General features: G+C 40.6%; 1 protein-coding gene across 1 annotated transcript in view; it reads left to right on the forward strand.

The window, feature by feature from the left end:
* Positions 1–321: 321 nt before the first annotated feature.
* Positions 322–15,106, forward strand: part of loxhd1b (lipoxygenase homology PLAT domains 1b) — a 34,189-nt gene continuing 19,404 nt past the window's right edge. The window contains exons 1-22 of the mRNA XM_049579946.1: positions 322–1,738; positions 3,424–3,538; positions 3,749–3,760; positions 4,035–4,115; positions 4,304–4,488; positions 4,746–4,844; positions 4,955–5,103; positions 7,064–7,187; positions 7,627–7,736; positions 7,964–8,104; positions 8,193–8,328; positions 9,033–9,193; positions 9,282–9,368; positions 9,711–9,846; positions 9,939–10,093; positions 10,192–10,352; positions 10,445–10,521; positions 10,603–10,799; positions 11,112–11,304; positions 11,723–11,883; positions 13,333–13,654; positions 14,149–14,300. Coding sequence (XP_049435903.1) covers positions 853–1,738; positions 3,424–3,538; positions 3,749–3,760; positions 4,035–4,115; positions 4,304–4,488; positions 4,746–4,844; positions 4,955–5,103; positions 7,064–7,187; positions 7,627–7,736; positions 7,964–8,104; positions 8,193–8,328; positions 9,033–9,193; positions 9,282–9,368; positions 9,711–9,846; positions 9,939–10,093; positions 10,192–10,352; positions 10,445–10,521; positions 10,603–10,799; positions 11,112–11,304; positions 11,723–11,883; positions 13,333–13,654; positions 14,149–14,300 — 3,840 coding nt within the window. The 5' untranslated portion in view covers positions 322–852. The remainder of the gene's footprint in view (positions 1,739–3,423; positions 3,539–3,748; positions 3,761–4,034; positions 4,116–4,303; positions 4,489–4,745; positions 4,845–4,954; positions 5,104–7,063; positions 7,188–7,626; positions 7,737–7,963; positions 8,105–8,192; positions 8,329–9,032; positions 9,194–9,281; positions 9,369–9,710; positions 9,847–9,938; positions 10,094–10,191; positions 10,353–10,444; positions 10,522–10,602; positions 10,800–11,111; positions 11,305–11,722; positions 11,884–13,332; positions 13,655–14,148; positions 14,301–15,106) is intronic.

Below are 15,106 nucleotides of genomic sequence, written 5' to 3' on the forward strand. Positions count from 1 at the left end.
AAAGTATTATATATCTATATTTCCTTGAACGTTACTAGGAAACGTTAGCTAGCATAACAAGTGTGCTGCTAGCTAAAACAGCACAGAGCCACCACAGTTAAATGACCAGGTAGCAGGTGAGGAAACCATGGATGTAACGTTACATTAATGTTTTAAGGTAAGTATCACAGACCCAGATATTTTTCTGGTGGAGATCAAAGCAGAGGAAAAAAGGTAAGTGAGTCTGGTAATTTAGCTTAAATTGGATGTAAGCAGCTGATTGCTATTAATTCGCATTTCCAGTCATACAGAAAGTGATATGTAGGGTGCATTAACAAAAACAACTAATTTTTATTATTTTTTTCCTGAGTCATGTTTTAGTGAATGTCAGTCCAACTAATGTTGGGTTGTTTTGATGAGCTATCTCCTGATTTAAACTTTCATAAACCATGTTTTATATCATGCAGTGAAGGAATATCAATCAAACTGGTGTCTGATTTTGCAGATAAACTCTTCATATAATTCAAAAATAGTACAAAAACATTAAACTATGAATAAATTATTAGATATTTTAACCTAAAGAGATGTTCGATTTGTTATTGGTTTGTTTGTTTGTTGGCCGTCATCATCCATCTGCTCAGCTGCAGGCCCAGGTCTCCTTAGTCAAAAATGTTTTTCCTGTTCATTATAAATCAGCCATAGACATGAAGAATTACATGATAAAACCCCACTCTTAGATGGATATCTGTAAGCAGATTAATTGTATAAAAGAGGGATTACTGCAGTGCTACTTCAGAATTTTCTATTAGCTCTCTGTTCCCAGGGAGGGTGTCTTCATCTGGTCAGGTGACAACAAGCACATTATCATTTTTAATGAGGTCAGAGCATCTGCCGTTTGTAGGTCAGGATAACCAGCAGAGAGGGGCTTCCCCAGCCGACTGCCAAACAGCAGTCTCTCTGGCTCTGACCTCTCCTGCCAGCGGTCAATTCTGCGCCTTTTCAGGTCAGTTTAATCAAGTTTCAGCGGAACACAGAGGAATCGGTTACGGTTACAAGGTAGTAAATAAATTAAAGATGCCCACAAAAAAGAAAAAAACAAGACAGAGCTCAGAGGAGGAAACCAAAGATGTAGATGACGAGGACTCGGAGGATCAGGAACCAAAGCCAAAGAAGAAAAGTAAGCATGTCAGTGAGTCAGAGGATGCTGGAAGATTGAAGAAAAAGAAGTTTAAAGACAGCGATGAAGAAGGATACAAATCTGACACATCGGGGCCGGATGTGAGGAGCACCAAGAAGAAAGGACAAGATAAAGAAAAGGTCAAAAAGAAGAAGAAGAAAGCCAAAGAGGAGAGCGAGGATGAGTTGAGCAATGACTCACAGAATACTGATGGTGAGGATAACAACAATGACGCCAAGAGCAAAAAAAGAAGAGGAAAACTCCCTGATGTGATTGAGACCACTAAGAAAGGATCAAAGAAGTCCTCAGTCAAAGATAAGATGGGGGCAAAGGATAAAAAATCCAAGAAGGACTCAGAGGTAGAGGAGGAACATGCTGATGGGGAGGAAGAGGAAGGGAAGAAGAAAAAGAAAGAAAAGAAGAAGAAAGGTTCGGAGAAGGGAGACAGTGACGAAGACACCAAGAAGACTAAAGGAAAGAAGAAGAAGGTTGAAAATTACGTTGAAATATACGAGAATGAGCTTCGCAACTATGAGCCAGAAAAAGTGGAGAACTATGAGGATGAGTATCACAAAAAGAAAGGTAATTGCAAGCTTTTTATCTCGACCTGTGGAAGCTGCGGGTGTGACTGAATCAAGATATTCCTTATAGAGAAATAATGTTGTTTAATTCAAAGACAATTTAATGTAAAGTCTGTTTGAGGAAAGATATCTGACACCCAGAGGAGAGGTGAGTCCTTGATTGCAATTACGGGATTATGAGTGGCCCCAGCAGTAATTGAATCATGCTTTGGTTTGATGTTGATGGTAACATTACACTGACGGAAGTACCGGCCGTCTATCCACAGTATGTTATCTTCAACCTACAGCTATACGACACCTGTCACTCACTTCTCTTTACAATGTGTGGTTTCACATCTTAATGAGGGGCTTCACAGTCCTCTAGAGTTTCTTTGTGGCTCTCACTTTTGAATGTAAAACTCCCAATGTAAAGCCATACTTAATGTTTATCTGCTCTCACCACACACACACACACACACACACACACACACATACGTTCTCTCACTGACACACAGAAACATACTGACCACATACACTCCTTACACTCACCATAAATTAACCAATGATTTCCATTTTTTTTAAAATCAAGGTAATTAAGATGAAACCGTTATTCATTCATTTTCCGTAACCGCTTACCCCATCGGGGGTCGCATGGGCCTGGAGCCTATACCAGCTGACATTGTGTGAGAGGCAGGGTACACCCTGGACAGGTCACCAGACTATCACAGGGCTGACACATAGAGACAGACACACTCACATTCACACCAAGGACAAATTAGAGTCACCAATTAACCTGCATGTCTTTGGACTGTGGGAGGAAGCTGGAGCACCCGGAGAATACACGGGGAGGACATGCAAACTCCACACAGAAGGACTCCCCCACCCTGGGTTCAAACCAGGAACCCTCTTACTGTGAGGCAACCTTGCTGCCCTAAGAAGAGACCTATTGTACTCAATTTTTAATCTTATAAAGCTACCAACACACATTTTCTCCTTAATTTTTGCAAAATCCATTTATGATTTATTATGTTTTAATGTCAGAAAATGCATTACTTTTTCAAAAATACACTTTTAGACATTTAATATTTTATTATTATCACCAGTATCTCTTATTTCAGGGTTTGAGCATAGATTCAGAGGGTCATAGTGTTTGCCATTAAAGCAAAAAAAGTATTTGAGTGGCCTGTATTTTAGTTTATTCACTATAGAAGTAACTGGAGAATTTAATGGTCAATTTGACTCAAATTTAATGTCATTTTTGATTTTTTCTTTGTTTAATTTATCAGGCCTTTTCACATTAACTTTCATTTAATAACATTCAAAAAACTCATAAAAAACTTTAATTTCTACTCCAACCCATAATAAATTCCTCAACAGCCCTTGATTCTAGCTCTTACTTTTTATTATGTTGGGCCTTCACTGGACGAGGTCATGTCACTCCTACAGTGGAGTGACAGTTACAGCAAAATCCTGTTTCTGAGAAGTATTAAAAAATCAAATTCTGGTGCCAAAGGTGCTAAAACAGACTCAAAACACATACGCAGATTATAGATATACACTCTACATCACCCTATTTGTTCACTCTTGTGTCTGACCATCCTGCCCCCACGTGCCCTCTTGTAAAACACTTTCTCCTGCTTTATTCATATTTTGCATCCCTTCTCTGAAACACACCTCTATTTGTATCATGTAATTAAACCCTTCTAGTGTATGAGGTGGTGACCATTACTGGTGATGAGCGAGGAGCAGGCACTGATGCCAACGTGTTTGTCACTCTGTTTGGAGAGTATGGCATCACTCCTAAAGTCCACCTGGCTAGCAAGTGAGTCCTCTTCAAAGATAAATGGAATTTATATGTTAGGTCATCTGTATTTAATGAGGTGAAGATAGAAGAATTTGCGCAAATAAGGAGTAAATATTTAACTTTTATTTATCATATACTTTAGTCACAGGCCTCATAAAACCTTGTATTTCATTGAGTTGGTTCTTCTGCTTGAACTAAAACTGTTTTTTTTTCTCTCTCCACTAACAGCACAGAAAAGAGGTATTTATTTCTTCATGCAGTGATGGTGGTGGTTGTGAAGAAATGGCTGCTCAGACAACGTACTGTGTGCTGTGGTGTTTGGTGTTTCCAAAAACGTTTGTCATGCTTTTGTGTTTCATCATGAATTTGTGCCTGTGGAATATTTTGTTCTTTTCCTAGATTTACTTCACATTTTCCCATTTAATTATTTTGAATTTATTTGTAGTTTTGAGTTTGATGAGTGAAAAGATGCTGAAAAGATGGGTCTTACATTTTTACTGTTTTCTGATTTCAGGAGTCGCACAGCATTTGAAAGAGCCAAAACCGATGTGTTCAGAATAAGAACTCACAATGTCGGACCCTTGAAAAAGATACGGTACATTAAACTCTGAAATTTTATCCCTGATCCCGACTGTTGAATATGGTTCAATGTAGGGCACTTCAAGGAAGAACAGCTCTTACTTCACCTCTGATCAGATTTAGGGAGATTTATTTCCTCTCATGAATTTGTTTGCAAGAATAATGAGACTTATTTATCTAAATGTTTTTCTTCTGGTGCCTCAGGATTGAACATGACAACACCGGCCTGAGTGCCAGCTGGTTCCTGGACAGAGTGGTGGTGACGGATGTGATCAGACCTCACCTGAGGTTCTACTTTGCGTGTAACAACTGGTTGAGTAAGACGGAGGGAGACTGCCTTTATGTCAGAGACCTGCTGGGCAGCATGGACCCCATGGACATGCCCAAATGTATGTAGACGCAGACATGAGTATATGTCTAACACTTTATAATCAGAGTATCATGTAACAAATTGCGTGTTTTGTTAGAAAGTAACATATTTGTAGCACCGCTATTTACACCGAGCTCATTAAAATACAGGAATTAAAATATTTTTTTTTATTTTTAATCACACAGTGGTTGTTTGTGCTTGACGTACTGCTTTGAGGTTTTTTTATGAAGTTTGTTTTTAAATTGTTCTTTAAAGCGTTTGGTCTTAATTTTCCAGATAACAAGTATGTGGTGAGTGTTTTTACTGCGGATATAAAAGGCAGTGGAACAGATGCAGATGTCTTCATCAATATATTTGGGGAGCTTGGAGACACAGGTAAATTACAGCACAAACCAGCTTTGATGCAGTCAGTTGTTTTCTTTAGTTTTTTAGAGGGGGGCGAAATTATAATTTATCTGACAGAATTTACAAATTTTCTTTTTAAGGTGAAAGGCAACTTGATAATGACAAAAACAACTTTGAAAAGGGCACAGAGGACAAGTTCACCATCGAGGCACCAAACCTGGGCAAAGTGAGAAAGATTACCATTGGCCATAATAACAAAGGCTCCTCGGCAGGATGGTTTGTGGACAAGGTAAGACACAGACAAGACAGATATTGATAAGACTTGTTCTATTGAAAGGTTTAAATTAAAGAAGGTAACTTAAAAATGCATGACATTAATGCTTCATCAACAAAGTTACTTTCATTTGTTACATCATGTGTAACTTAAGGGTTTGACAGAACCTTATCTTGAAACAAAACTCTGTCGTGGAGTCTTACTGTACTTCATGCTGCTCCGCTCTGCCTCTGCAGAGGTACTTAAGACATGCGATCTTCTTATTTCCTCTCAGTCTTCTCATCTGAGTCTGGTGTCCCTGCTCCTCCAACACATACAGTGTGTGCAGCCGAGAGATGAGTTCACTTAAACAGAAGCGCGCGCGCACACACACACACACACACACACACGAAGGACACACATGTTGTCATTCTACCCTCTGCGTAAAGGGAAACCATGACCCATTAAGGGATTGCCTTACCGCAAACAGACAGATGAGTTGGTAGATTTGTTGGTGACTGCAGTACAGACTGACACCAACAATCAACAGTGACAGCAGTCATGATTCGTATCGTATTTGCATTTCACGTGTGCCACAGTCAAAATTCACATGTATTGGGGGTAAATATTGTTTGAGCTCAGTTTTGCTTGTGTCGTTGCTGCTAAAATATGTTCAAACCTGTATACTACATGATATGTTAGTTAATTACCAAAGTTTCTTCCACTCCTACCTGCAGAGGCTTACAGGACACAAGTGAGAACATGGCGAGCTGATTTGGCTGCAAATATACAATTAAACCTTTAATTTCACAATTGATGGACTCAAAAAACAACTGCAACCATCACATTATGTCAGTGATCATCCTCAAGACATAGAAGCAGACATTCAAATATGTGTATTTTTTTTTTTTTTTTTTTTTTTTTTGAAGAATACATCATTCAGAGGATATCTGTGTTTCAGAGTCTGAGCCAGGATTGTCCGCATATGGCTCTCTGGAATCTAGATGGAGACTTATGGTGTGTGCTATGCTTCTGTGATGCTGTCTTGCTGTGATGATGTCTTTTTCAGACCAACATGCACTTACATGTACACATGTTGTAGGTTTCCAATTAGTGAACCATAGCTTGATGCTCTAATTGTCCCCTTTGTCTTAATCCACATGTGCAAAAATATCCACCAAACCGCTCGATAAAGTTTGACATTATACTTCAAAACTCAAAGATGGTACAGAGACAGTTGTCCATTTCCAAATCCACAATTATCTACAAAAAAGAGGTAAAGGAAAAGGTAAAAGACATAAGAGATAGGAGGTCAAAAACTGTGTGGCTCCACTCTGTCCTGCAATTAACTCTCTTAAATCCAAATACTCCCCCTACTGGTGAGAATGTAAAAAGGGGCAATTAAAGGTACACTACAACAATAATAGAACCCTTATCTTAAAAGTTGCAAGTGTAAAACTGCATTTAGGCTCCTACACGCGTGTAACATGCAACAATAAACAGAGAAGCTCGGATTACAACACACAGAGGTAGCGTGACTTCATTCTCTACTCAGGATGCCATTACTAACCAGTATCTTTATATAGCAATGTATAGCTGTTTGCTGCTATATTAATGCTCTGAATGTCACATGCTGCTCCTGAACATGGGAGGGAGAGGGGGGTATGACTACAACAAAGGTCCCAAGGCCAGAAGTGAAGCTGGGATGTTGTGGTGATGTGGCATGCGCTGTAACCACTTGGCTATCAAGGCACTTCAAGACACTGTAATTTGAAATATTGAAAACTCGAACACACTTACAGTAGGAGCTATATTTTCAACAAAGGCAACCTGCTATCTTTACCCTTCTGCAGTAGTGTTCTCAAAGTGTTCAAAATGTTCTTTCAAAAAGAACATTGTTTTGCTTTAACTTTTACTAACATCTTGTACAACAAACCTCCATCACGTGTTGGCTGTTATGACATTCTGATTTTCTTATTTTTTCGTTTCTATAAAGGTAATAGTGGATGATCTGGGAAACAAAGTAGTGTATGAATTTCCAGTCAATCGTTGGTTTGCCCTCGATGAGGATGATGGGAAGATTCAGAGAGACATTTTGGTCGGGGGCAGCCAGCCCACAGGTGAGGATAAACTTTGAAAGAACTTCCTGACATACACTTGTTTTTTCTCAGAAGAAAACCCTGTGCCAACGACTGCAATCATGGCAAGAATGAGAATGAACTTAATACTTGGCTGTTTCCCCCAAATTGTTTTCCTCATTTTGGAACAATTATCCGCTTGCCTGGTCTGAAAAATATTGCATAAAGGATTGCAAGACAATAACATTTCTATTGCCAAGAAACAGATCATTTGCTGTTTTATAGCGTCTTATTCAGTCCAAAAAAATGTGTTTTCTGTGCAGCATGCCAGAGGCCTGCAGTGTGATCATTAATTTTTCGGTCAGACTGTCAATGTTTAGATCCGGTTCCTGCTCAGCTCCTTAGGGAGCATGGGTGCTGTGAACCATAGCGACACACTGGCAGATCCTCTGATGGCCTGACATGTAACTGTACCCACCAGGTATTGTGTACAACGTCCAGATTGTGACAGGAAACATCCGAGGTGCTGGGACCAACTCCAAAGTCCACATTGTGATGCACGGCTCGAAAGGCATGAAAAACAGTGGCAAGGTGACAAGAAGATAATGTAAACACAGAGTATACAACTTGTACTTCATTTAAAAAACAATGGCTGCAACAGCAGTAATTAGTTTTCATTTGTATGGAACAAAGTAAATAAAGACCTCAAACTTAATGTTGTAATGTCTGTTTTAGTAGGAATCTAGTTTTTGCTTTGCTTTGGTGGCATTTTTGGTGCTTAATTTCCTTTGCCTTTTCTTCTATGTCTTTATATCCAGGTGTTTCTGGAGGGAGGAAAGTTTGAGCGTGGCCTGACAGACATCTTTACTGTCGAGATTGCTGCGCTTCTCAGCCCCCTCAGCAGAGTCACCATCGGGCACGACAACGACGGAGTCAGTGCTGGGTGGTACTGCGAGAAGGTGCATTGAGCGTGTGTGTGTGTGTGCACAAACACCAAAATCTGGTAATTCACTGTGGGTTAATTCAGGTAAATCAATGCTTTTGCAGGTGGTGGTGTACTGTCCATTCACAGGGATAGAGCAGACATTCCCGTGCTCTAAATGGCTAGACGAGAAGGAGGGAGACGGGCTGATCGAGAGAGAGCTCTACGAGATGGTCTCACTCAGGCAGAAGAGACAGAAGAGTAAGTTAAATGTCAGTAATTACGGCTCAGCAGCAGCAGTAAATGCTGCCATTTTCACTTCTATTTCCTGAAACACTGAGCAAAACTATTCAAGGCTCCATCATATGTATGAGGCATTTGCATAATGGCTCAGCAGGCGGTCTACCTTCATTCTACTTTGTAATTTTAATGAGTTGTTTTTCATATTGCTTGTGCAATGAAGTCCAATATCTCTTTTTAAAGAAAGATAAATGGTGAGTGCAGTTCCTCCGGTCCACAGATGCGTGCTGCAGATTGTGTGCATTATTTTTTGTTTTCTGTCCACACTAATTTGGAAAGTGAGTATTACTTCATGGCTTAACTTCATAGCCATTCACAGTCACACAAACTCTCAGTTGGGAGCTGTCCACTACAATCACTGTCTTTGACAAGTCTGCCCTGAAAAGATTTTTTAACAAGCAAAAAATGTCATTTCAGGAGCTCCACTGACATGTTGACATAGTGGAAGTAGTCAAACTGGAATCCACAAACTACTCCTGTAAACTCATGGCTGCTTGCCCCAAACTCTCTTGGCAGCACAGGGGAACGGAGGAGCTTCATTCACCTCTCAGTGACAGTAACAAATGAATCATGAAGATAATGGGACCCCAGTAATCTGATGTAGGGTATCACAAACCACGACGGTGCTCCTAAATCAAAGATGATGTTGATTCAATTCTCATCAGAGCACCCCTGGTCCTTGTGGATCTGGACGTCAGACCTGCCCGGCGCAGGAACCGATGCAGGTATCTCCTTCCAGGTGTACGGAGACAAGGGCAAGAGCGACGAGATCAGACTGGACAACAAGACGGACAATTTTGAGCAGGGACAGGTGGACAGGTTCATGGTAAGTCTCCCATATTTTAACCGCACACACATTAATATCAAGAATCAGGTAATGAGGAATCTTTTTTAATCTTGATGTGATCTCACAGGTTGAGCTGCCTGATTTGGGAAAACTGACCAAACTCCGTATCTGGCATGAGAAGAGAAATCCCTTTGCAGGGTGGCATCTCAGTAAGGTGAGGAAATCTAATATATTTTTGTCAGTGAAATTACTTTCAAATTCACTCACATGCATTCCAACTAGTATTTTTGTGATCTATTTTAATTATATAAGTCTTAAATATGCAGAGTTGTAGGCGTGCTAGTTAACATTTCAGTTCCTAACAGAGATGGGAAGGCATTAACAGAGTATCCCAGGTTTAAAAATGTTTCATTCAACCAAAGAGCAGACTTAAAATATGAACTGAGAAAGATTAGAGAGTGATCAGAGTGTTTAGCATTTAAACATTTGAATGAAGTTATAATCTAGAAACCCTGAATCAAACAAAGCTTTCCACCACTGCTCTTTTTCCATTTAGGCAACTGTGATGAAGACATTAACAAAGGAGAAGTACAGGTTTCCTTGTGAGCGCTGGCTAGACACAAATGAGGACGATAACGAGGTTGTGAGGGAGCTACCTGCCACAGGAGACCTCGTCGCTGAGCCGCTGCCCTGTATGAGACTGCATTCAGCACATGAGCAGAATGTGCTCTGCCAAATATAAAGAATGAAAAACCTGATTGAATTTTGTTTTTCTGTTCTGCAGTGATCAAATACAGAGTCACAGTTTGCACGGGGACTGTCAGCGGCAGTGGCACAGATGCATCTGTTTTTCTGAATCTGATTGGAGACCATGGGGACACTGGCAATCGAGAGCTGGTCAACTGCAAAAACAATGTCAACAAGTTTGAGAAAGGAAACGTGGGTATATTCAGTGCATGTATTTGTTTATATCTGCCACATATTCCTCTGTTTGACTTCAAAATGTGATGCTTCCTACTGTTTTATCGTCTCTCCAGTTGGATGAGTTCATAGTGGAGGCAGTAGCCATCGGGCAGATCCGCAGGGTCAGGATTGGACATGATGGGAAAGGTGGAGGCTGCGGCTGGTTCCTCGATAAAGTGATTGTAAGAGAGGAAGGACAGGCTGGAGACAATGCTGTAGAGTTCCCCTGCAACAGGTGTGTGAATAAGAAACAACACATGCTGAACAGCTGTTACAACCACAGGTGTGTGTGTGTGCAATAGTTTGTTCACTAAATGTGCTGTGCAGGTGGCTGGACCGCAACGAGGACGACGGACAGATTGTCAGAGAGTTGGTGCCACTCTCAGATGGGCAGCGTCTTTACAGTAAGTCAGAGGAGTCTTGAGTTTGATTCATTTAAGTCTTAACTCCCCTGATGTTTATGTTTGTGTCTTTGCGTGTGTCAGACGTCGACTATCATATCGCGGTGAAGACAGGCAGCATCCCTGGGAGCAGTTCAGACTCCAACGTGTTTGTCAAGCTCTACGGAGAGAAAGGTGACACCAGTACGACGATGCTGCTTGTCTCTGACAACAACCTGGGGAACTACTTTGAGACGGGCCGCGTCGACATCTTCACTGTGGAAACTTTTGATATTGGACAGGTGACACAGTGCCAGCAAAAAACATGTTGATGTCTCCCGTTTGATGTTGAGAGTGCAATGAAAAGCTTAGAAATAATTAAATGAAGGCACAGTGTCAAAGATTTTAGTTCATTTGGGGGTTACCCATAAGCCTTTTTCTTAGATATGGTGACTTAACAATAAAACACTTTATCAGTATTGTGATTTTTCATTAGTAGATCCAAGCATGAGGCATTTGGTAAAATAATGATAATAATAATAATAATAATAATGTAAAAGTGTCATGTCTTTGTCTGCTGGTCATCCTTTGTCATCCATTCAATCTTACTCCAGATCAACCGACTGATGATTGGACACACTAACGAAGGCATGCGTGCCGGCTGGTTCTTGGACAGCGTTCAGGTCATGGTTCCAGTCCACGGAAGGCAATACACGTTCCCCAGCCACCGCTGGCTGTGCAAGGACGAGGCCGACGGCAAGACAGAGGTGGAGATTTACCCCAGTGAAATCCTGGACGTGGAACAATGTAGGCAACATTCACACACTCTCACACCTTAGATTAAACAACATACACACACAGACTCATTCTTTGTAACTGGTCCTGTATCTCAATCCTGCAGTTTCCTGCTCCTTTAGCAAATAATATCAATGATGCATTTTTTTAAATCTAGGTGTTATTGTAATCAAAATATAAAATGTGAGCACTACTCTACTTCATTTTTATTTTTCCAGGAAATACCGCCAAGATTATCTTTACTGGTTTGCTGATTTTCTCTCATTACTACTTCATTTCATAGACTGTTGAGGACCTTTATCTACTGTTTGAAAAGTCTTGGCAGTTCTGCTCTTACAACAACACACATACACATTTGTAAGCGTATGGATCTTACAATACCAAAAATAAATTTTGTGTTCTTTAACCATTGTCAATCTGTATTTTCCAGTGATTAACTATGAGGTAACAGTAGTGACTGGAGATGTGACATTCGCTGGCACCAACGCCAGAGTGTTCATCCAGATCTACGGGGACAAGGGTAAGACAGAGGTCACCACGCTCGAAAGCAGATCCAACAACTACGAGCGAAACACCACAGAAATATTCAAGGTACCAGAGTTTGGATTTCATGCTCTCAGTGGCTCCATAATGCATCTTGGTAATTGGAGGTGTACTGGGCAGGAACTGTCAGTCACTGTTTATGAACAGTATCACCAACAAAAGTTCAAGTGAAAGCCAACCCCAGATTCACTCCTATTTTAGCATGATCTTTGTCCTCTTGTTTTGCCATCACCATGACTTTACAGGGGCAATTGCAGTGACTTTCCGGTAGACAACTGGCAATTAATTTCAGTTGACTGGATATATAAAACCGGCAAACTTGTTTATTTCTGTCATTTTCAGCCGTAACTGAAGCGTTTAAAAGAGATACAGTTAATCAACAGTGGTCTGACCTGTCTGACACTTGTGCTGTGCTTATTTTATGTCCTTTGTCGCCATTTTGTAACTTTGTTGCTCGTACTGTGAACATAGCATGAGCAGCACTTCAACAGTGAATCAGCGAAAATGCAGCTGGTCACAGTTTTGTAATGTTGTTGCTCGTAGTGTGAACAAATCATTATGCATTTAAACCACACACACTAATACAACATCACAGTATCTCTTAGTGTCTCGACTAATGTTACTTTAAAAACAAAGCAGTGGCTCACCATCCTCAATGCACAGCAGTAACAGCCCAACATAGGCATACACTAACGCAACGCCAGCAACCTCATATAAATTGTTTACTGAAAAAAAATTGAGACATGAAGTGTATTTGTCACAAAGTTCTTCTCACAAATTTGGTCATCAGAACCAGGTTGATAGGTTTACCAACTCCTGACACTTTAAGGCCCCCGTATTTTTGGCTGACACAAGGCGCTGGTCTGTCCTAGATCTCCTCCCTTTTCAGATGCTGAGTCCAGAGCTGTCTTTGAGCATATTTACTCTGTGCAAATAGAAATCTGAGAAACCCAGACCCTTCTCCACTATTTATTGTTACCAGGCATCCCTATATACAGCAAGACTTAACCATTTTTTCTTGATATCTCAGCCGTTACTCACCCCCATTAACTCAGCGCTGTTAAATTGTATGTACACAACAATGACACAGGGGTTTCTTACCTGGAAGTTATTGTAATCAAACATTGTGATCTGGTCTATATTTGCTTTTTTTCAGCGCACTGTCCACAATATTCATAGCTTCCTCTTGGTTGTGTGCTGCTTATGATCTGGCACCTGGTCACTACCTTTTTATAAAGTCCAGACCTCACCTGCGTGCTGTGTCCAGACTCCAGACCATCCTGTGCACAGTGAAATCAGAATAAAATAAGAAAATACAGGCAGAGGGCAGAGTCTGCAGATCAATACAACACTCCACACTTGTAGAGAGTCATTTTTTTTCTGTGCATCTATAAATTATTTTATTAGGGATAGTGTAGTGCATTGTATATCTTTAAAACCAAATACCAAAGAAAAAATTTAGTACTTTTGAGTTGAGACATTGCACCTGTTCCCCAGATTGAGGCCAAAGATGTGGGGAAGGTCTTCAAGATCCGCATCGGTCACGATGGCTCAGGGATCGGATCTGGCTGGTTCCTGGAGACAGTGGACGTCAAGCGTCTGATCATGGCCTTGGTGCCCAAGGAGAAGAAAAAGGAGGACAAGAAAAAGAAGAAGAAAAAGAAGAAAGACGAGGAAGACGAAGATGAGGAGGGAGGAGAGGAGATGCAGGAAGTTGTGCTGACTTACCATTTCCCCTGTTCGCGCTGGCTGGCTGGGGGAGAGGAGGATGGCGAGCTGGTGGTGGAGCTGCTGCCTGAGGATGCAGAGGAGCTGGAAAGTAAGAAACAAATATAAAAAGTGTAATATTTGCCTTCTGAGAGAGAAATGTTGAACATCTGAGTGCCAAGCAGAGGGCTTCAAACATTTGCATTCATATTCAGTTCCCTGGCAGTTGAGCAATCACAGAACTGCCAAAAACATTGTCTAACCTCTCCCTGTATACTGCATAATGGGAAATACACCAAAAGCATCTAGTCTTTTTCCAGTATTTGAAACACACAGTAATAACAAGTTAATTACTAACCCCAAAATAATTTCATCACCACCAGCAGCTCAGTGCAGCTGCTATTTATGCACAAATGAATTCAGGAGGGGTGAATAACTTAATTCACTGTTGCATGAAAACACAATATTTTTTCATGTGTTTATATCTTGTACTCCTTGTTGATGTTGTAGACGTGCATGGTTTGATTTGACACAGTTTCTTCTGAGCGACATATGTGTGTCAGGTTTAAGAGGTGTTGGTAATTCATCCCTTGTATTGTCTGACAGTCAACACCTATGAAGTGTGCGTCTTCACTGGTGATACGCTGGGTGCCGGGACCGACGCCAATGTCTTCATTAATATTTATGGAGAAAATGGAGACACTGGAGAACGCTATCTGAAGAACTCTGACAACATCAACAAATTTGAGCGGGGGCAGGTATGATGGGTTTAACAAAGGGATGACCACTCATTTTTAAATCAGCTGAAGATAAAGGGAAGGAATCTAATTAATTTGATTTTTAGAATTCATTATTGTGAATAGCTAATGCTGGAAAACATGTCATTCATTAGAAAAGACAAAACACATTATTTGTATTAGACTGGTTCACCTTTTCACACAGTTATTATTTAATTAGCTGAGATACAAAAATCTGCAGCATAAAGAAACAACAAGCCAAGGGTAAAAAAAAAAAAAAGTAAGGGTAAAAAAAATATTTCATTCCAGCTGTACAATTTTAGCCTGTTTCTTGGAGAGATATCCTGCTGAAAATTAACCAGCAGAGAGCCAAAGACTCAAGCACTTCCACGCAACATGAGCCTTGCGCCGAGGTGTGGGTGGGAGTGTATTCTGGTAGGATTACAAGCTCTCCTGCAGGCAAGCCAGCTGTGACTGAGAGGAGCTATGAGGAGTCCTCTGTGTCATTGAACCTGTCCTACTTTTACTCATTACTTAATCCAAACTTGTGAATTATTAATTTCTACATTACACCTGGCTCTGTAGAAACACAAACCTCATGTCCGCACATCAAAAGCTACAATAGTCTTTTGTCGTTCAGTGGAGGGAATGTTTGTTTATAAAGGCAGACACAGATGCTGAACTTATTCCTGAAATCATGTACAATACTGTTAATACAGTTCTGAAAAATGGGGACATTTGTTGCATTAAATGGTGGAAAGCAATTGAGTACTATCCTCAGGTACTGTGCTTAGGTACAATTTTGAGGTATTTGTACTTAAGTATTT

The sequence above is a fragment of the Epinephelus fuscoguttatus genome, linkage group LG6, assembly GCF_011397635.1.
Source record: "Epinephelus fuscoguttatus linkage group LG6, E.fuscoguttatus.final_Chr_v1".
NCBI lineage: Eukaryota > Metazoa > Chordata > Actinopteri > Perciformes > Serranidae > Epinephelus > Epinephelus fuscoguttatus.